At 42.3% G+C, this 23,173-nt stretch overlaps 1 protein-coding gene across 1 annotated transcript in view; it reads right to left on the minus strand.

The window, feature by feature from the left end:
• Window positions 1-23,173, minus strand: part of LOC144505239 (dedicator of cytokinesis protein 2-like) — a 618,318-nt gene that overhangs the window by 408,782 nt on the left and 186,363 nt on the right. Inside the window, exons 23-25 of the mRNA XM_078231263.1 lie at window positions 17,144-17,252; window positions 14,594-14,664; window positions 11,133-11,239 (exon numbers count right to left, since the gene is read on the minus strand). Coding sequence (XP_078087389.1) covers window positions 11,133-11,239; window positions 14,594-14,664; window positions 17,144-17,252 — 287 coding nt within the window. The remainder of the gene's footprint in view (window positions 1-11,132; window positions 11,240-14,593; window positions 14,665-17,143; window positions 17,253-23,173) is intronic.

Genomic DNA, 23,173 nt, shown 5'->3' on the forward strand with positions numbered 1-23,173 from the left:
GGCACTGCCAGGCTGGCACTGCCCATGGGGCACACCTCTTGCTCTTGGCCTCCCCAGGGGGCCCTCGATGGTCTCCAGTTGCACTGGTGAGACCAACACGACTGATCCCCCCTCATGGGCAGCAGGTGTTTTCCTCACCGGAAAGAACCTCTCCCAGCGAAGCAATAAAGGCAAGTGAGCCTTTAAATATTTAAATATATTTAAATAAATTATTCAGCCTCTTGTCCATTTCTGCAAGACCTGAGAAATCGGGAGTGATCCTGATTTCTCGGTTCTCGGCTCACTCCGCCTATTGATGGGTGAAGCGAGCCAGTAAAATCCCGGCCAATGCCCCTCTTCCTTTTATTTAGGTTAAGGCTATTCTGTGGATAAAAGTCGAGAAAAAAATTCTTGAACACCAATAATGTTGAAGAACTTTCAAGCTTAAACATACTTTAAATGCATGAAAGTGTTCGTACCGTTCTTTGTTCCTCGACTTAAATTAAGGCATACTCATTTTGTTAGGTCAATGTAATATTTCTTTGGTTTTTCCAGCTCAGTAACTTTGAAGTTTCAATTTTGTAATCTTACTCAGGTCGCCTATTCTTTTTTGGATAGTTTCCTACAATCCTGAAATGCTCAATATTGGTAGTCACTTTCTCCGTCTCGTGCAGAATCCATTGCCTGTCGAACAATGCTGCTTTTGAGCTTCCTTATTGCAATTGTGAAAACTTCCATTGCTTAATAAGGGTGGCTTTCAGTTTTTAATCTCAGCTCTTGTTTCTGCTCTTTGCTGCAATAAGTCATGTCATTAGGACAGGACAGGTCTGGTGTCTATTCTTCCAGATGAGTGTGCTAAAGTTGAGAATATTTGATTATTATCCGATTAAATGTCAACGGGCGGCACGGGAGCACAGTGGTTAGCACTGCTGCTTCACAGCTCCAGGGACCTGGGTTCGATTCCCGGCTTGGGTCACTGTCTGTGTGGGAGTTTGCACATTCTCCTCGTGTCTGCATGGGTTTTCTCCGGGTGCTCCGGTTTCCTCCCACAGTCCAAAGATGTGCGGGATAGGTTGATTGGCCATGCTAAAATTGCCCCTTAGTGTCCTGAGATGCGTAGGTTAGAGGGATTAGCGGGTAAATATGTAGGGATATGGGGGTAGGGCCTGGGTGGGATTGTGGTCGGTGCAGACTCGATGGGCCAAATGGCCTCTTTCTGCATTGTAGGGATTCTATGATTCTATGAACTTATTGATTGCCAAGCCATCTAACAAGTGGTAGATGTAGCCAAGAGTAACAAGCAATCTATATGTCCACCAATCTGAAACTAACTCTATTGGCATCCAAACTCGACTTCCTGACAAACATCTTCTTTCATTTAAAATAAAGGGTGCCTGGTCTGTATTGCCATGGCAGCCATTTTGGACTCCAGCAAGCAGGGCTATCCCAGCATGCAATTAACATGGTGCCACATAAGAGACATACTTTTGGGAATTTTACAAAGTGGATTTTGGGAAATGTTGATGAAGGCCAGCTCAGTCATCAATACAATTTACACAGAGTTTCAAAAAGGTACGTTACTCCAATCACAAGACTCATTTTACTTCATTCTGATAACTTATTGAGCTGTAAGATCTTACTTGCAAAAGGATAGCTCCATGGCAACAGAACCCAAACTGCCTCATCCCACTACTTTGCCTCAATATATCCCTCTGCCTCGATTTACAATTTAAGAACTCTTCATTTTCAATGAGGAGACAAGGCATCAGGCTGAGAAAGAATTGCCTCTAAAAATGAGCTTGCTCTCATGATAATGCACAGCAGCTGCATTGAAATCCTGCAGGGGCTAATTCCCAAATGGCTTCATGCTGACTTCATATTCTTCTTATTTATCAAATTGTCCCAGTTGGCAAGCCGCAGGTCTCCTCTGGGAAAAATGATTTCTGTACTGTTGTTTCCTCAACTATTGCTGCTAACGATCATGCACAGAAAAGCTCAAACCGTCCTTGTTTGGAAGTTATCTCCTGTTATCAAATTTGAACAGCAGTTTAAATTAATTACAGCCAGACTTTTCTCCTGTTGGCGGAGTGAGAAGCTGCATGGTTAGCCTCAGTGCCTGCCTTTTGGCTCTGGGATCTGAAATACAAATCCAGCCCGGGACACTGGAAGGAAACTGTTTTATGTGTGGAAAAGGTTTGGAACAGGGTGAGAAAGCTTTATCAATACAATTCACTAATGAAGTAGATTCTGCCAGTCTGATTAATGAGAAAACGTTCCAATGAACTTGCAATCACACTTAAACAGCTGAGTTTCATATAAAATGGATTACTGAAATGAGGCGACTGTTCTGTGGGAAAATGCAACTGCCAATTTTTCCTGGGCGTGTTTGCGCAAACTGGAATGAAATAACAGATTAATTAACTGCTTCGGGTTGGCATTGATTTGAAGGGAAGCACATTGGCCAGGATCCTGGGAGAATGCTCTTCAAATCGGGTGTTATAGTGACTTTGGCAGTTAATTCAAGAGTCTCATGTCTGCAAACCCTGGTGGAGTGTAAAATGTCACCTTGGGGCAGTGCCGCGAGATTGATTAGTCTGCAGGAAACCAAACCCTGTCCACCAATTATAAGGCACAAGTCAGGTGTTTGATAGAATTTTCTCCACTTGCCCGAACAAGCCCAGCTCCGACAATACTCTAAGACGTCAATACCATCCAGGGCAAAAAAAAACCCACTCGATTCACAACCCATCTAACCATCTTAAACATTCGCTTCCTCCACCACTATCACAGCAACAGTGTACCATGTACACAATGTGCTGTAGCAACTCACCAAAGCTCTTTAGACAATGCTTCTAAACTCACAAACAGAAGACATGGCAGTATCTACACTACATGGAATATAGCAGTTCAAAAAGGCAGCTCACCACCACCTTCTTGAGGGATGGGCAATAAATGCTGGATTTTCCTGCCATGCCCACATTTTATGAGTCAATTTTTAAAAATGAAGCATCTCAGAACGTGCTAAGGATGTGAAAGATGCTATATAAATCCAGCCTGTCCCTTTTCCAAATTAATCTATTTTTGCATTGTCTTGGTAGTGCTTACTCATTATAAATCGAACAGCCAAGATGTGACAGCCCTGATCAAGCTTGTCCGTATTAAAGACTGAATTCCCACCTAAATTCATTTTCACTTTGGCAGTGCCAGATGGCTCCATAATGTTGGGTTGTTTTGTGCAGTTAACCTTATGCTCGACAGAAACCTGTTCTTCCATCACTGCAGCACTGGTAAGAAATGCTTTCAACTGGCAGATAGCTGCACTCAACAGCAGGTCAACGCAATCCTGAGTGCAGTCAAAATGTTCAAGAGTTCATTACAAAGGATAATGTGTTTCTGGGTGTATGGCTTGTTTCCTTGCCAGTCAGCATCCTACTGGCTAAAGATAAATGATAAGCCCACAATGAAAGCCGAGAGCAGAGAAACGGAATGATTATACATCCAGTCTCCTGTGCTGAGGGAAGAGTGATTCCTTTAGTTGATGTTCTATATCGAAAGAAAAAGGAAAGGCTGATGCTGACTAGCTTGGACTCACTGACCCCTGCGTCCCAATCTCCAATAACTGCTTCACCCGGCAAAACTGACCCTAAATCAGACAGCCTGGTCTATCATGACAGCGACCAAAGGAGGAAGAGTGAAACTTACAAATTACAAAAAACAGAAAAGTGTTTATTCAATTAGAATTCCACTTGACTGAAATGATCGATTCCACAAAATTACATAGAATATACATCATGGAAACAGGCCATTTCAACAATCCGTGCTGGGGTTTCACACCGCCCCAGTCTCCCTCCATTCCATCTACCTTACCTCTGCCTTTCAGCATATCTTTCTATTCCCTTTTCTCTCCATGTCAGTTCAGAAGGTTGTCGGTTCATAGTCCCACCCCAGACAATAATCCAGATGGGTACTCCCCGACAGACCTGAGGGAGTGCTGTGCTGACTGAGGTGCCATCTTTCCGATGAGAGTTTTCACTGAGGCTGCATCTGCCTTTTGAGGAGGCCACTATTTCAAAGAAGCATATGTGCGTAATCCTCAGTATCCTGGCTAATGTGTATTCCTCAACCAATACCGCCAAAATCAGATTTATTGGTTGGTATCAAATTGTTGCTTGTGGGATCTTGCTGTGTACCAGTTGACACATTTCCTACATTACAAGAATGAATACACCTCAAAAGTACTTTTCAGACTGTAAAGCTCTTTGGGATGTCCTGAGGTTGTGAAAGGCGCTATATAAATGCACTTTTTTTTAAACCTAGTTTCATTTTGAACACTTCTTAGCTATTTGCCTCAACCACTTCCCATAGTGGTGAGTACTGCATTCAAACCAGACATTGAGAAAATAAATATATCCTTATTTTCTTAATGGATTAATTAGAAATCCCTGTATTCATGACCTCAGTTTTGGACTCACCCACAATTCGGATGTTTTGGTACCTTTTACAACTCATTCAAAATTGTAAAGACCATAATCAGGTCTCACATAAATCTTTTCTCTTCCAAAGAAAAAAGCCCCACCCTGCTCAATTTTTCCTATTGCTATCATCTCTCATTTCCGATACCGTCCTTGTCAATTGTATTTGCACTCTTTCCAGTACTTCCTTGTCCTTTTTGTGATGTGGAGACTAGCATTGTCCACACTATTCGAAATCTGGCCTGGCCGATGTTCTACATAAGGTTGACATGGTGTCACAACTTTTGACTTCTATAGCCCTAGAGATCAACTTCAGTGCTGTGTTAATGTGTTTAATCATTGCTGATCTGCGAACCTTAATGATTTGTTCACCTGCATCCCTCAAACCCTTTGTTTTTTGCCCTCATTCAGTTTCTTACTTTCCAATAGTGAACGGTGTTTCTGTTTTATCACCCACGCCAAAAATCATTATCCTCATTCGCGGCTGGGGTTCTCCAGTGCCGCTGAAAGTGAATGGACTTATGGCTGAAATACCAAATTCTCTGTTCACACTTACAGTGGGATGAGATTAGAGAATGCTACCCCCAAAGTGCATTTTCCTACATTTACCGTAACTATATTAAGATTAATTTGCCACTTAACCGACCACAGTCTGCAAGTTTTCAAATTTCTTCTTGCTTTCTGATTTTCTCAATGTTAGCTCTACGCTGCTGTCTGGTATCAACTGTAATTTTGAAATTGAGTTTCTTATTCTTAAATCTAAATCATTAAATTATGATTTTACTCTGTCCCTTTCTCTCGGTTTTCTATCTTTTAGCCAATTTTCTATCCAGTCAACTATTTGCCCCTTAACTTCACAAACTCTAACCTCTGTTATGTGTCTTCTGTGTGGTACCCTATCAAAGGCCTTTTAAAAATTCCTCGTATACTCTATTAACCTCTTCAAAGAATTCCATCAGGTTCATAGAATTCTTTCAGTGCAAAAGGAGGCCATTCAGCCCATCAAGTCTGCACCAACAGAGCATTTTCTTCAGGCCCACCTACAGACTAGGGGCAAATTTGCATGGCCAATCCACCTAACCTGCACATCTTTGGACTGTGGTAGGAAACCAGAGCATCCAAAGCAAATCCACGCAGACACGGGAGAAGGTGCAAACTTCACACAGTCACCCAAGGATGGATGGAATCCGGGTCCCTGGCACGGTGAAGCAGCAGTGCAATCCACTGTGCCACTCTCAGGTTGGTTAAACATGACTTAGACTTTCATAATCCATGATGATTTTCTGTCTCTAGAAGTTTTATTAAATGACTTATTTCAGTATAGATCCCAGTATCTTTCCTCACACTGTCATTGAGCTGACTGATCTACAGCTCTCAGGTTTTGGTCTATTTATCTTTTTGCTTATAGAAACAACATTCGCTATCTGCCAATCCGCTGACACTAACCCCTCTTCAATGAACATTATTATACATTAACTGCGGTGCCTCTGCTGTTTCATTAGTTTCCTTGAGAATGCATGGGCATACATCATCATGAAACTTGCTCTCTTTTAGTTTTGTTAGTTTGTCAATTTTTTGCTCCTTTTTCCTTCAAACTGTATTAATATTCTTTTTGAACTCCTCTTTTAGAGAAAGTCTTTTGTAAAAGACACCTTTTTACACCTTTTGTAAAAACCGAGGTGAGGTTGTTGTTTGATATTTCTCTTCATTTATGTTTATGGTCCATGATAATTTGAGTTTGCAATTTCTTGTTGCCTCCCTAATTTTTTAAAAGAATTCCTTCCTCAGTTTTTTGTATTTTCCTTTATCCTCCTAACTTTTGGTACTTACTAGTCTTTTTTTAAGATACAATTTAACTTTAGTTCTTCATTCATCCATGGTAATGCACATTTAGTTTGCCTGTTTTGACTTTTAATAGTATACATTCCTCTTTAATGATTTTGGTTTACATATTTCCCAATTTAGAGACTTCAGGAAGAGAATAGGCGGGATTTTCCGGCCCTTCCAGCAGGCGGAATCTTTCGGTCCCATCACAGGTGGGTTCTGCATCGGCTGGGTGGGAGGGCCATACAAAATGCATAGAGTGCATTGGGACTGGAAGATCCTGTCGGTGGTCAATGGCAAACTGCCTCCACCGAAAGCCACAACACATGGGGCGGGGTGGGGGCGGGGGGATGAAATCCCAACCAATATCTTTCTGTCTCTATGTTTTACAAGATTTTCTCCCAGTTTATTTCCTTTAATTCCACCTTAATTTTCCTGTAGTTCACTCTTTTCTCATCTACATGCTTAGTCTTTAATCTACTTATGTCACTCTTAATCCAGCTCTTGAACTTTACTATGTTGTAATCACTACTGTTAAGATGTTCTTAATTCTCCCGTCAGTCCTGAACTGTTATCCATTACAAGATCCAATTGTGATTCTTTTTCTAGTTGTATTTTCTTCCACAGACTGAGTGAGGATGAAGCCTGGTATTCACCAAACAATTCCTTTTTCTCTTTTTGCTACTTCATCCTTATTTTGTTTCATCATGGACAGAATGCAGCGGTCTAAACTAATCCAGAGGGCTGGACTAATAATCCCAAGAACATGATTGTGGATGTTAATTCAGCTCCAAAATGGTAGTCTCAGTAACAGTGAACAGAAAGCTGTTGGATTGTCTTGGAATTGCAAATGTTTAACCATGGCCTTTAGTGAAGGAAACATGTCCCATGTGGCTCTGGTTCCACATCAATATAATTGGCCCTTAACTGCTCACCAACTGGTAACTCAGCAACTCACCCAGATGTAAGAAGCTGCTGTGAAGATCACAGCCATTCAAAATGATGGTCTACTCTCACCTCTCAGGCAGGTGAAGGATGGCCAATAAATGTCTGCCTTATCAAAGATGCCCACATCCTGTCAACGAACTTTTGAAAAAAATTGTTGAACAAAACTCTTGTTCTAAAATACACCCGAGGAGAAAGGAGACTTCTGTATAGTGCTCCATTCGATACTGGTTGGGATCAATACATCGCAGCGTTGTAGTCTGCACAGAAAACAGTAAGAGTGCTGGAGTAAATAGAGTAAAAGTTTGTATAAAATCCTCCTATATAGAACAACCATTGCATTGAGACTGCTCTGAGACAAGCAATAATTGGATCATTTACCAAATGTTTAAAAACTCTGAGGTGAAATATTACAGATTAGCTGCAACCCATTCAATTTGATAACCGGCCTTTCGGTCTCTAAAAATGAAACCATTTGTGTTGCAGTAACTAACGCCTTCAAGAAGACTGTAACAACTAACATAACTGTCTGGTTAGAAATGGGACTGACTAAAAGAAAGAAAGGAAGCATTTGCAGTTATAGTGTTTTTAACATCACATTCCAAAACTCTTTAAAGCCAATGAAGTACTTTCAAAGTGTAGTCACTGCTGCAATGTAGGAAATACAGCAAACAATTTGTGCACAGCAAGCTCCCACAAACAACAAGATCACCTGTTTTACCAATGTTGGATAACCAGTGGGGAGAACACCTCTGACGTTCATAGAATCATAGAAACCCTACATTCAGACCATCAAGTCTGCACCAACAATAATCCCACCCCATGCCCTATCCCACAACCCCACACATTTACCCCGCTAATCCCTCTAACCTACACATCCCAGGACACTAAGGGGCACTTTAGCGTGGCCAATGCACCTAACCCGCACATCTTTGGACTGTGGGAGGAAACCGGAGCACCCGGAGGAAACCCACACAGACATGGGGAGAACGTACTAACTCCACACAGACATTGACCCAAGCCGGGAATCGAACCCAGGCCCCTGGAGCTGTGAGGCAGCAATGCTAACCACTGTGCCACTGTGTTCTTCTAAGTAGTGCCATGGATTCTGTTACATCCACCTCAGAGGGAAAATGGTGCCTCGGTTTAGCATAGTGGTATTGTCAATAGATTAGAATCCAGAGATCCCGAGTAATGCTCTGGGAACCCAAGTTGGAATCCCACCATGGCAGATGGTAAAAATTGAATTCAGTAAAAAAGAAAACTGGAATTAAAAGTCTAATGTTGACCATGAAACCATTGTTGATTGTAAAAACCCATCTGGTTCACGAATGTCCTTTAGGGAAGGAAATCCGCCGTCATTACCTGGTCTGATCTACATGTGGCTCCAGACCCACAGCAATGTGGTTTTCTTTCAAATGCCTTCTGAAATCGAGGGTAATTAAGGATGGGCAATAAACGTTGGCCCAACCAGCAATGCTCACATCCCGTAAAACGAATAAGTTATATAAAAGAATCTCATCCAAAAGACAGTACCTCCGATGGGGCAGCATTCCATCAGTACCTCACTGAATGAAGTGTTACGACATACCGAGAGCTTCATGGTCACTTCCAGATTTTTTTTAAGCTGTGTTCAAATTCTGAAACTGCCATGCTCTCTGGCTTGTTCATCCAGGCCTCTGGATGATGGTCTCAAATCAACGCAAGCATGACAATAATTTGGCATTCAACAATGTTGCCTGCCCAGCAAAAAAAAGGTTCAAGTTCCTCAGTAATGCTGTTGGTAAATAGACATTAACATTCTATTGAGTTGTGGAGGAGATTCATCCATGAGAGGCCAATATGGAGGTTTATTCTCAATTTTAGGTCAGTTAAATGCAGCAGGAATGCTGATCAAAACTGGATTACATTTGCTCTTTCACTGAGTAGGTCAGCGAGACGATTCGGCAATGACAAGTCACAAACTGAGGGTGAGAGAGAAAACCCTGCCAGCTCTTTCTCTTTTTTCTTTCCTAGCCACACTAATTCCAATGTTAGCACAGGGGATGCTGGTTTTTGCACCCTGGGTCTGCACTGACCACTGCTTGGTATAATGGGGGTTAAGCACTGTGCAGCATTCCATCAGAAAATAACTAATGAGCAAAATGTTCCCATTTCTATTTGACGCACTGCTCCGCCATCTGCACTGCTGTTAAAATGAGATAAATTGGTGGCAATTAGCTCTGATTTATCGATGGCTAGGTGAAGTGGACTCCTACCCAAAGGAAACTGGGCTGTTCCAAACTCATTACATTTTGAACCAGTATGGGAGTGGATTCAAACCAAGGGATGCAAAGGCAGTGCGCTAACATATGTCACCCTTTGCTCTTCACAATACCTTCCATTCTTTACAAGTGTTGATTGTACAGAGAAGAAATATAATGGAAACCATTAACGATCACACAACAAAATGTCTTTAGGGCTTATCTGCGGGGCCAGCATTCAAATTCAAAACCTTGCGCAGGAGAGGAGGAGAAAAATCAATGATTGAAAATGATTATGTGATTATTGAACTGCTAATGAAACACGATCATAATATCCTCGCTGCTGTCACATCGATCAGTCTCTGCAGATGGCTAAAAGCTCGCGGCCAAGTCAAATTTATGCACAGATGAAATGTGAGAACAGCAGCTATCAACTGCAAGTAAACACGAACGACAAATTAAAGGAAAAATGTATTTCACTGAGTCATCACACAAATCAAAACATCGTAAACATCTTATCCTATACACTGGCTTATCCTCTCTCAGAGTCAGCTGTTTTTGGGTTTCAGTAGCAGCAGCCATATTGTATCAAAACTCTGCTGTGCGGAATTCAACTTCAGACATGTCTTGAGGGTGGGAAGCACTCATCCAAATGTCAAATATAGAGAGGGGTTGATGCAAAATATCTGTTTGCAAACTGTCAGCTTACAGTAAGGATAACCAAAAGGCCCTGGTATTGTATAGGTATCTCCCCAACATAGTTGGTGCCTTGGTGTTAATGCAATATGTCAGCAATACGCAGTACCCAGTAAAGCCAAAAGAACCAATATGTTTTTCAAATGCAGAGGAGATCTCCACTTAACCCTTGCCCTTCTTAATTGTTTGAAGTTATACTAAAATCACTAAACATTTTAATGAGATGCAAACAGTTGTTACAATGTTTGAGTACCCAGCTTCGTTTGGAAACAGAGGAGTCTTTTGAATCAGTTACTTTCGGTTTAGTATTGGTTGAATTATTCAACAACGTCTATAATACTGACAAGTGGTGAGTGCAATTTACCCATTAGCAATTGCCCATGGAGAGTGTCTGGAACAAGCTGCCATAGGTAGCCATAGAAGTGGATACAATTTTGACTTTAAAAAAGCATTTAGGCAGTTGCATGGGTAAGATTGGTATCGAGGGATATGGGCCACATGTGGGCAATTGGGATTAGCTTAATGGTAAAAACTAGGCGGCATGGACAAGTTGGGCTTCCATTCCTCCCACATCTCCCACCCACAGCAATATAAAGTATACAGTTTATTTATCAGTGTCACAAGTTGGCTTACATTAACACTGCAATGAAGTTACTGTGAAAATCCCCTAGTCACCACACTCAGGCACCTGTTGAGGTACACTGAGGGAAAATTTAGCATGGCCAATGCACCTAACCATCACATCTTTCGGACTGTGGGAGGAAACCGTTGCAACCGGAAGAAACCCATGCAGACACAGGGAGAACGTGCAGACTCAGCACAGACAGTGACTCAAGCCAGGAATCAAACCCAGGTCCTTGGCGCTGTGAGGCAGCAGTGCTAACCACTGTGCCACCGTGCTGCTCTAGGAAAAATTTTGCAGCTCCCCATTGGGGAATTGAACTTAATTTCATGGTTAGTTTGACAGACGTACCTTTTTTCTTGAAGAGTTTACTGCGCACAATCTCTGTCATGGATTGGATCTTCTGTTTCTGTAGTTTATTGGGAGGAATGCTGGTGTAAAACTCCAACAGGAGCTGGCTACAGAGGAAGGAGAAAGGACACTTCAGCAGCTTAAAAAAGCAATTGGAAGAAATAAAGCCCAACAACAGACAACGTCAGGTTTCAAGAGTTTTGTCTATTTGGCCTTGGGAGAATAATGGTCAGCAAATTTATATCATGACACAATTAAGTTAAATTTGGTTCGCTTGAGCTTTAGTCTCAGGCAGACACAGGTCATGTACAATGTTGAATTGAATGTCAGCTAGATAAAGTCGCCATCAATTTTGTTACGTTAGTTTGAGAGAATGCAGAGAAGTGAGTGTTTGCATTTTCAACAGGTTCATGCCTCTAATATTGGACTGATTTCCATTTGGAGGCACCAGGAGAGGACCTAGCTAAACAGACACTGCAGATGCCAGGGGCTCTCATCTTTGCTGATACAGGAGTTGGAGGCTGAGTTTCAGTAGGATCCTAGTTCCACAAGTGGTGTGGTGCAAGCTCACCTGATGTTGTGGCCAAGCTTATGGACCCAACATTGGAGATATACATGTGGCTAGCTTGTGCCTGTAAACTGAACTACCTTTTAGCTTACTACAAAAGATCAAGAAATTGAGGGAGGGACAGGAGATCAGAATGGAGAGGGTGGAGGTTGAGGGGGGGGGGGGGGGGGGGGGATGTTGAATTTTCAGTTGCAATATTATTCAGTACTACTTTCATTAGAGAAGGACAGACTGCCCTTAAGAACAAAAGTCTGACCATGATGCATGTTTTCAGCTGTTTGGCCTTTGGCTGAGCGTAGAGGCAAGTCAACAGCAGAAAGAGGAAGCCAGCAGCAAATAATGCTACTGCCATGAAAATGAAGTAAGGGCACCAAATTTATGTGCTGAACTAACACAAGTGGATTATGTATTGCAATACCCGCACCTTAAAATCGGGTAAAACTAGTACTTAACTCAGAGTATCCAGTACACACAATAAGGGATTTTACTACTTTGACTCTTAGGTAATGCTAGGCAATATAAGTATGCCAGTGAGCATAGGGATGGTTGGGTGTTCAGCACTTCAGTATGAATGAGTTCAAGGGAGCAGCATGTTGGTCTTATGAAGAAGATGACTTTGGGGAGTATGTGAGCGGATCAGAGACATAAACTGGAGATAAAAATACAGATTTGGAGCCTGGGTGGGAGAGCATGGGGGAGGTTTAATTTAGGGGGTAAAGGATAGGGGGGAAGGAACAAAGATGGACTCTTGCCAGTGCAGTGGATGATTACAAGCATCTAAGAGCACCATTCATCATTGTATTTACAGCACAGAACTTGGCCATTTGACCTATCTGGTCACTGGCAGTGTGTATGATGCATTTGAGCTTCCTCCCACCCCTCTTCATTTATCTCTATCAGCATATCTTTCTATTCCTTTCTTCTTCATTAACTTACTTCCCTTCACATGCCATTCAACTCAGCCACTCTACATGGTAGTGCAATCCTAAACTGCCTTTCTGTAGTTTGTTTTCAATTGGAAAACTTCTGAAAAGCGCCAAGGAAAAATGACTTGAGTATGTAGTTTGAACCCATTTAGTTGATCTTGGCTCAGTTAGTAACGCTCTCACACTTGAGTCAGAAGGTTATATTCTGAAGTCATTTCAGGTCTCGAGCACATAACATAGCATAGCACCTCAGAGCACTATCGAAGGAGGATGCTGCACTGTCATGGAAAGACGGGGTGAGAGGAGAGGGAGAGTTGTGATACTCAACCAGGGCCCTGGTATGTCTGTTACAGATGGCTGAAATTGCTTCCATACCCTCATGTGAAGAGGACAGGGGAGTTCTCCAAGCATCCTGGCTAATATTCATCCTTCAACTAACACCACCAAAAACAGATTAAATCATCATTCATCTTACATTAGAGCAAAGACGACACATCAAAAGTAATTCCTCATCTGTCAAGGCCTCCCCAGGACATGCAATGATGCTGCGTAAATATATCTGTTAATGAGTCAATTTTTGAATAGATAAGTGATGATCTGTGTAGCCCAGTTGCTGCTTGAATAAATCCTACCACTGATGATCTCATCAACCCACAGTGGAAAGGATCATCTCGCTCTGATTTGTGTTAGTAATGATTCTCTGCTAAGGTCATACGATGAGTAACTCTGGTCTGTTGCTCATTGGGTATGCCGGTCAGGTCAAGCTGCAGCATAAAATCATAAAACACAGCAGGCAACTCTATCTGTTTATTAACTCTCAACATAAGAAAGGCACAGGGATCCATCAATTCAGCCAGTCAAAGCCATCAAAGCATACTGTTTCTCCTGAGAGAACATTTCTAAGGCATGAATCAGTTTGCAGTGTTTACTCTGGAGGTCATTCTCCATCATCCGATTCAACTTTTCGATGTGCATTTCTAGCTTATTGTTAATAATATGAATGTCATAAAAGTCATTGAATCCATGGAATGATACGATACAAAAGTGTTTATTCAATTCCCTTTTGAAGATTATTATTGCATCGGTTTCCACCATGCTTCCAGGCAGTAAACTCCAGATCAGAACAACTTGCTGTGCAGAAACCTTTTTTTTCTTTAGAAAATGAGCATTTTGTTTTGAAATTGGATTCACCGGGCCTTCATTGCTGGGAGCTAGCTTCAATTTCAGCCCACACGGATGAGATGAAACTTCCATCTGCCCATTAGATGAAAGGGTCCTATGTAAAATCAGTTTGATTGGGAAATTATAATATCGCCAAAAAAAAAGTTGCCCTTAATTTGGCATTAGTTGGCAACCTTATTGAAAGCCAGTGTTGGAAATGGAGAGATCATAACTCAATGCTTCCAACATTGGCATTGAGTCACGTTGTTTGGGAAAGAGAAGAGGAAGGTGTTTTCAGCACCTAACAGAACTTCAGCTGATGGTGATTAGTTTTCACGTTACATGATATAAGAACATAAAAACATTAGAGCATGACTGCAATGAAAAGTGTCCCACTTACATGCACTGCCAATTCCTAATTGAATGTCAACTGAGGATGATTAGTTCTCATGTTGCATGACACAAGAATATAAAATAAGAACTTTATAGCATGACTGCAATGGAAAGTGTTCCACTTACATGCATTTGGTCCTTGAATTGGAAATGTCATTTGCTAATTGTCAATTATTCTCTTTGGTGATGAACATGAGCCAAGAATGTAAACCAAGTTTAAAATGTGATGCTCCCAATGTCTCATGTCTCTTATGGCTTATCCGCTTCTGCCTACATAACAGCCACTGCACTCCAAATAAAACCGGTGATCTGTGGTGATAAGGGCTTTGAGATGATGCAATCAGGAGCTACACAAGTGAAAATCATCCATTCCTTCCCATTTTCCACCCAGCAATAAAAACGATGCATCTTACCTCAATAACTTGACATCAAAGACCATCACCACGTCATGCAGCACTGATGGCAGGTATTTCAAAGAAGCAACCTAGGATCAGGAAATCATCAGAATACGTAAGTGAATCTATGCAAATCTCCAGCCCACAGAATCTCTACAGTGCAGAAAGAGGCCATCTGGCCTATCGACTCTCTGAAAGAACATCCCACCCAGGCCCTCCCCTCCTCCCTATTCCTGTAATCCTGTGAATTTATCATAGCTAAATCAACCTAACCTACACACCTTTGGACACTAAGGGCCAATTTAGCATGGCCAGTCCACCTAACCTGCACATCATCAATCATCTATCCAGCCTAAGCATTGATGGCAACGAATATAAGGTCTATATTGGAGCTGTCATTGCTGTGGTGAATTTTCAAGCATTCTTTAAAACTCGGGAGGCTTGTTCCATTCCCGGGCGGCACGGTAGCACAGTGGTTAGCACTGCTGCTTCACAGCTCCAGGGACCTGGGTTTGATTCCCGGCTTGGGTCACTGTCTGTGTGGAGTTTGCACATTCTCCTCGTGTCTGCGTGGGTTTCCTCCGGGTGCTCAGGTTTCCTCCCACAGTCCAAAGATGTGCGGGTTAGGTTGATTGGCCACGCTAAAATTGCCCCTTAGTGTCCTGAGATGCGTAGCTTAGAGGGATTAGCGGGTAAATATGTAGGAATATGGGGTAGGCCCTGGGTGGGATTATGTCGGTGGCCTCTTTTTGCACAGTAGGGATTCTATGATTCATTCCAAATGCAAGGTTACAACCCATCTCTACATTTCAAACATGCTCCCCATTTCAATGGCTGGATTCAGCAGCTTGAGCAGAATTGCCACTTTGATTGTCCTTGGATGCTGGTTTTGACTAAATCAGTTTTACTTTGGAAGAATTGTTTGCGGGAGAGAGCTGGATGGATCCTCATATCCATATACCTATCAGAAACAGAAAGAGTTCCGCGCTTACTTTGCATTTGCTTCAGCCCTTCATTTGTACTCAAGCAGCAGAGAATAGAAAGCTGTCACCATCTTTTAAAGGTAAAACTGCAAGACCTGAGTGCCAAATGATGCTGTTTGGGATACCTAGAGATTTAACAAATATTCCAGTGCACTACGTTACAAAAGTTTCCGACATAAGTATGATACTTTTTTTTCATGAAGGTCACTATTGAATCCATTTCTTTCGCCTTTTCAATCAGTGCTTTCCAAATTAGAATAATTTATTGTGTAAACTCACAATTCTCTTGCCTATATGTTTTATGCCATTTATGTTATAACATAGAAACCCTACAGTGCAGAAAGAGGCCATTTGGCCCATCGAGTCTGCACCGACCACAATCCCACCCAGGCCCTACCCACGTATATTAACCCACTAATCCCTTGAACCTACACATCTCAGTACACTAAGGGGCAATTTTAGCATGGCCAATCAACCTAACCCGCACATCTTTGGACTGTGGGAGGAAACTGGAGCACCTGGAGGAAACCCATGCAGACACAAGGAGAATGTGCAAACTCCACACAGACAGTGACCCAAGCCGGGAATCGAACCCAGGTCCCTGGAGCTGTGAAGCAGCAGTGCTAACCACTATGCTACTGTGCCACCAGAACATCCAGAAAATATGATGATATTCTTCATTTTACTTAACCACTGACTCCGATTCAGGGTCATGGGGAGTCAGAACCTATCCTGAAGTACACTGAACGCAAGGCAGGATACACCCAGGACAGGATACCAGCCCATCACAGGGCACACACTCACACTCAGACAAACGGAATGGCAACATAGCATGGCCAATTCACCTAACCTACACATCTTTGGGCTATGGGAAGAAACTGGAGCACCCGGAGGAAACCCACGCAGACACGGGGAGAACGTGCAAACTCCAGACAGACAGACACTCAAGGCCAAAATTGAACCCAGATCCTTGGCACTGTGAGGCAGCAGTGCTAACCACTGCACTACCTTACCACTTGATGATTATATTTTGTATTGGAAATATATTTATATTTAAACAGATCATTAAAAAGTTAAAAGACAACTTAATAGATGTGTTCAAAATTCTGAGGGCTGCGTTTTGATAGAATAAATAAAGAGAAACTGTTTCCACCAGCTGGCTGGTAACCAGAGGATACAGATCTAAGATGATTTGCAAAAGCACCAGGGGAGGTAGGTGGGGAGATTTTTTTAAAATTCACAAGTTGTTTTGATTTGGAATGCATTGCCTGAAAACGTGGCAGAAGGAGATTCAATAGTAACTTTCAAAAGGGAATTTAATATTTGAAAAGGAAATTTCTGCAGCGTAATGGACTAAAATGAAGCAAGTGGGACTATTTGGATTGTTCCTTCAAAGAGCTGGCACAAGGACAATGGGCTGCATGGCCTCCTTCTGTGCTGTTTCTTGATTCTATGATTATTGGCATTGATGTGTGTATATTTCTCTTTACAAAGAGACTGCCCAGTAATCACTTCCATCATCTTATCCAAAGCCCCCTATATGAATAGCTCAGTTCCAATTTCATTTGTACTTTAGCCAACTGACCTGCAACAGAATTGTGGTCGCTTGCTGACTTTTCATCAAGTTGTTGATAGACTCAAACAGTTTTTTCAGTGATTCTTCAAACTCAGCCTGTTCCTTCTCCTCATACAGTCTGGAACAAAGAGAAATGTTTCTGCAGTTAGTGGGAGAATTGCAATTTAATAAGAAATAATTTTCAGCAACATGAGAATTTTAAGATGCGTATAGAAAAGGGGAGAATTTCTGAGCAAGGTGCAAGGCCTGTGTAGGCTTAGCCTACATTAACACAGGCAAGTATTTCTGTATTGACTGTTGGCTATTTACTCACTTCTCTTTTTGCATATCCTCCTAGCCTCTAGCTAAAGGATCTGGTGTGATAGGCTAACTCCACACAACCTCTGCCAAAGCTATTCGAAACCAAATCAGTTGAATGGTGTTGAACTGTTGTTGAGTACTTGAGTACATCTGCCCCTTCTATGTACCTTGCCTCTGCTACAAGTCTGAAGGCCCAACTCACTGGCGACTCAATATCTGAGAAGAGTCCAATTGTGAGTTCCAATGAAGACCAGTATGCATAGGACTGTGTTCTTTCAATTTAGGACAATATATTCGCTGCTTTCAATATGATCTGCTCTACATTGGAGAAACCTAAGCCAGGTTGGGAGACCCGTTTGTGGAACTTCTCCGTTCAGTCAACAAGTGTGACTCAGAGCTTCCAAATGTCTGTCATTTTAATTCTCCACCTTGCTTTCACGCTGACCTCTCTGACCTTGGCCACCTACGGTGTTCCAGTGAAGTCAACATAAGCTTAAGGAACACTATCTCATCTAAGAACATAAGAACATAGGAACTAGGAGCAGGAGTAGGCCATCTGGCCCCTCGAGCCTGCTCCGCCATTCAATAAGATCATGGCTGATCTTTCTGTGGATTCAGCTCCACTTACCCGCCCGCTCACCATAACCCTTAATTCCTTTACTGTTCAGAAATGTACCTATCCTTGCCTTAAAAACATTTAGTGAGGTAGCCCAACTGCTTCACTGGGCAGGGAATTCCACAGATTCACAATCCTTTGTGTGAAGAAGTTCCTCTTCAACTCCTTATTTTGAGGCTATGCCCCCTAGTTCTAGTTTCACCTGCCAGTGGAAACAACTTCCCTGCTTCTATCTTATCTATTCCCTTCATAATCTTATATGTTTCTATAAGATCTCATTCTTCTCAATTCCAATGAGTATCACCCCAGTCTACTCAGTCTCTCCTCATAAGCCAACCCTCTCAACTCCAGAATCAACCTAGTGAATCTCCTCTGCACCCCCTCCAGTGTCAGTATATCCTTTCTCAAGTAAGGAGACCAAAACTGTACACAGTACTCCAGGTGTGGCCTCACCAGCACCTTATACAGTTGCAACATAATCTCGCTGTTTTTAAACCCCATTCCTCTAGCAATGAAGGACAAAATTCCATTTGCCTTCTTAATTACCTGCTGCACCTGCAAACCAACTCCTTGAGATTCCTGCACAAGGACACCCAGATCCCTCTGCACAGCAGCATGCTGCAATTTCTTTACCATTTAAATAATAGTCCATTTTGCTGTTATTCCTACCAAAATGGATGACCTCACATTTACCTCATGCCCCAGGTTAGTATAAACTTTAACCTGTATCACAATCTCTAGCAATAAACCCAGATATTCATCTGACTGCTGTACAATTATCTGGTTTCTTGCCTTTCTTTTTTTCAACAGATGCATTTGCATTACTCATTCTTTGACACAACCTCTATATTCAAGAAGAGCCTTAATAAACAGAATGACCTGTATTTAAATAACACCTCTTAGTTCACCAAAGATCCTTAGACAGCATGTTCCAAATCCATAACCACTTCCATCTAAAAGGACAAGGGCAGCAGATACACGAGAACAGCACCACCTGCAAGTTCCACTTCAAGCCACTCACCATCCTGACTTGGAAATATATCGCTGTTCCTGCGCAGTCACTGGGTCAAAATCCTGGAAATCCCATCTTAAATGCATTGTGGGTCAACCCACAGCACATAGACTGCAATGCTTCAAGAAGCCAGCTCATCACCACCTTCTCAAGGGCAACTAGGAATTGGCAATAAAGGCTGGCCAGCGACACCCATGTCCCACGAATGAACAAAAAAAGACCCCAGAACATCCCAAAGTGTTTTGAAGCTAATGAGGTACATTTGAGGTGTAGTTGCCATGGGACACATGGATGAACATTTGGGACACATGGCGACCAAGAATTTTACACCATGGTCCCAAAATCATTGGTGAAAACATTAATCGATAATCTGATTTAATGATGTCAGTTGAGGTATCAAGTATTGTTGATGTCACCAAGAAAACACTCCTGTTCTTTGAAATATTGGTATTTGATCCTTTAACACCCACCTGAGGGACAGTTTGGAACCTCTTATCAGAAAGACAGAACCTCTGCAGCCCTTCCTGGAGGGAGAGACTTGAAATCATAGTATTCTGACTCTGAGGCAGGAGTGCTAACCGCCGATACAAAAATAAGAAATTTGACAGAGATCAAGGAGCCATGGTTAAAAAGGAAGTGCATATAGAAGCTTTTTAAAGACAGCAAAGGAAGTAATAAAGCAGACCAGTTGTAGAAGAGAGACCCAAAGAAAGAAAACATGGAAATTAATCTCTCGAGATTGTAATAGTGAGCAGGTTCATCTTCTTTTAATGCAAATTTGCATTTTCGATTCTCAGCCTTAATCCAAGGCAATTTCCATTAGTGCATTATTCAAACCACATTTGTTTTGTGTCCTTCAAAGGAGATGTTAAAACCAAGGTCCTGCCTGCCTGCTGCAATGGATCAGGTCGACATTAATGATAGCGCAGCACTATTCAAGTCAGAGCAAGGAGTTGTGCTGGTGACCTAGCCAACATCCTGTCCTTAACCAATAGCACCAAAGCAGATTAATTGGCCATTCATCCCACTCACTGTCGGTGTTGTTTATTCACATGGCAAGTGACAGCAGTTCCCGAAAAAAAATTACTTTGGGACATCATCAGAAATGAAGGAAGATTCATTTGATGTCAGTATAAAATCTTTCGGTAGAAGTAGTTTGTAAAGTAACTCTGCAATTTGCATTTATATAGCACCATTAACAGAGTAAGGCATCAAAAAATGTTCACAAGAACATCAGCAATGATTTTCTGACTCCTAGCCACAGAAGGAGAGATTTTGAAGGCTTTCTGAGCTCGAAGGAGTCACAGAGGTATATGGGGCATGTGAACGGAATTACGACTAGACGCCTCCCCAACCTTTTCTCTCCTGCTGGAAAATTGTGTGGGCCCAACTTTATATGAGAAATTTAAATCCTGGAAATTCCTGACCCCATTCTGACTCCAGGAGGATATGGAAATCCAGCCACTGGTCTTTATATCCAGAGGCCTCGCAAGCAATGGGGGCAGGGGGGAATTGGGGGTGCCTGTCATGCTTCAGCTTTACAAAGCCCAGGTATGGGTGGCATGGTGGCACAGTAGTTAGCACTGCTGCCTCACAGTGCCAGGGACCTGGGTTCAATTCCCGGCTTGGGTCACTGTCTTTGTGGTGTTTGCACATTCTCCCCATGTCTGTGTGGGTTTCCTCCGGGTGCTCCAGTTTCCTCCCACAGTCTGAAAGGCGTGCTGGCTAGGTGCATTGGTCATGCTAAATTCTCCCTCAGTGCCCAAAGAGCCAACTAGGAGATTTTCACAGTAACTTCATTGCAGTGTTAATGTAAACCTACTTGTGACTAGTAAATAAACTTTTTTTTTAGACCCCACCTGGAGCTTGGGGCAATGGAGAGATTGACAAAGGTGTCAGATATAAGACAAAGGGGAATGTTAATTAAGGACTGAAGAGTGCTAATAGTGGCAAATGGTGAGATATCAGAATGTGTTCATACAGCGAAAACTGAACAACAAGAGACAAGTGGCCATGTTGGGAAGGGGTGGGGTTATATTGGGGTAGGCCAAGAGAACTGAAAAACAACAAACTACAAAAGGAAATCAAGATGGAGGGGAAAGGTCACAGTCTGATGTTGTTCTTCCACTTTGCGTTGGGCATCACTGGAGCATTGCAACAGCCCTGGGATGTACACTTGGTCATGAGAGCAAGGTGCTGAGGGGCTAAATGACCTACTCCAATCCCTAATTTTCTAGGTTCCTCCATTTTGCAGCTGGAGGGGACTGGGGGATTCCTGCTTCCATTCTTATCTTTTGAATCATAGAGAATTTCCTGCAATGCCTATTTTTCCCATTTCTACAATGATAGACCTGGAGTCTGCCAAAGGTCTATCATTGGCCACCTTCTATTTCTCACCTATATGCCACCTATTGATGATGACATTGCAAACACAACAGCAGCTTCCACATGTACACTGCCACCACTGAATTCATCTAAACACTATCTCTCTTTACCTCTCCACCAGCTTTGATAGCTTGTTAGATACCCAGTGTTGGGAAAAAATTAATATCAGGAAGATTGAAGCCAGTTCCTGGGACAAATTTCATTCTTTGACTATATTTCTATCTCTCTCCCTGACAACTGTGACCTTGAGTGAGACCATTCACAACCTCGGTGTTAAGTTTTACCCCTGCCAGAGAACCCGCTCTCTTCTGACGCTGCCTTGGGAGTCAGGAAGCCCAAATACTGCCTGCCTATGTATTCAGAGACAAAATTAGGGGGCAGAGGTGATGGATTCAGGCTTCTGAAGTCAGGAAAAGGCCTGACCTGTGTTTCCCAAGCCCAACATTAAAACTCAGCCCCAATATTTCCCTTATCCTTTTGACTGCTTCTATACTATGCAAACAGTCTGCTATTTCAGTCACATCTTCAAAACATCCAATCAGCTTCATTGGTCATGACCTACCCATGCTAGTTCACTTTGATCAGCTGAAAATGTCCAAGGTGCTCAGACACTCTATACTTAATGAGAAACTTTACTAATTACTCAACAAGAGATATTAGGTTAACTTACCTATAATTCCCTCGGTTCTAATCGGCAATGATTTCATGGTCAACATTCAGACTTTTAATTCCAGATTTTTTTATTGAATGCAAATTTCAACATCTGCCGTGGTGGGATTTGAACCCAAGCATTACAAAGAACCCAAAGAACCCAAGAAACAAAGAACAGTACAGTACAGCACAGCAACAGGCCTTTCAGCCCTCCAAGCCTGCGTCGATCACTTTGTCCTATCTAGACCAACCGCTTATATCCCTCCATTCCCCATCTGTTCATGTGTCTATCCAGATAAGTCTCGAATGTCATTAACATATCTGCCTCAACCACCTCACTTGGCAGTGCATTCCAGGTCCCCACCACCCTCCGTGTAAAATATTTGCCCCGCACATCTCCACTGAACCTTTCCCCCCTTACTTTGAACTTGTGTCCCCTTGTAATTATAATTACCCTGGAGATCTGGACTACCAGTCTAATGACAATATCAGCATGCCATTGCTTCTCCTTATTTCTAATGACACATGAGGTGCCTTGAGAAGAGTCCAGACATTTGTGTTGAAAGCTGATAGGCCGGGAAGGCTGAGGTCAGCTCGTTTACCACAGTCACAAAGAATGGCATTTGTGACTTTAATAAGGGCCATTTCAGGCCTGTGACAGGGACAGCCCCCTTATTGGAGGTATTTCAAACATGGAACTGCACAGATCTGGAAGGCAAGGACATTCAATGTGGTCACCTGGTGATAGTTACCATGTTTCGTTAATTAATTAAATATACTAATCTGATTAATTGTGTTTCTTTATCATCCTCTTTAATGAACGATGCGCATTCGTATATGTTCTTAGCTGTCCCTCAGAAATACCTTAACACAGTTCACGGTTAATTAATTGTTTTGGCAGTGTAACCTTTTTAAAAGGTCAGTAGTGTCAATGTACCACTAATCACAGTGTGTGGAAATTATCTTGTTAAGAGAATTGCTGGTTAGACATGTGACAGCGATTGCGCTATTAATAGAGACAGCTGGAACACTTTGGGGGAAGAGCTTCTTGTAGGTTCATCGTATTGAAGGAATG

This window comes from Mustelus asterias, chromosome 16 (genome assembly GCF_964213995.1).
Source record: "Mustelus asterias chromosome 16, sMusAst1.hap1.1, whole genome shotgun sequence".
NCBI lineage: Eukaryota > Metazoa > Chordata > Chondrichthyes > Carcharhiniformes > Triakidae > Mustelus > Mustelus asterias.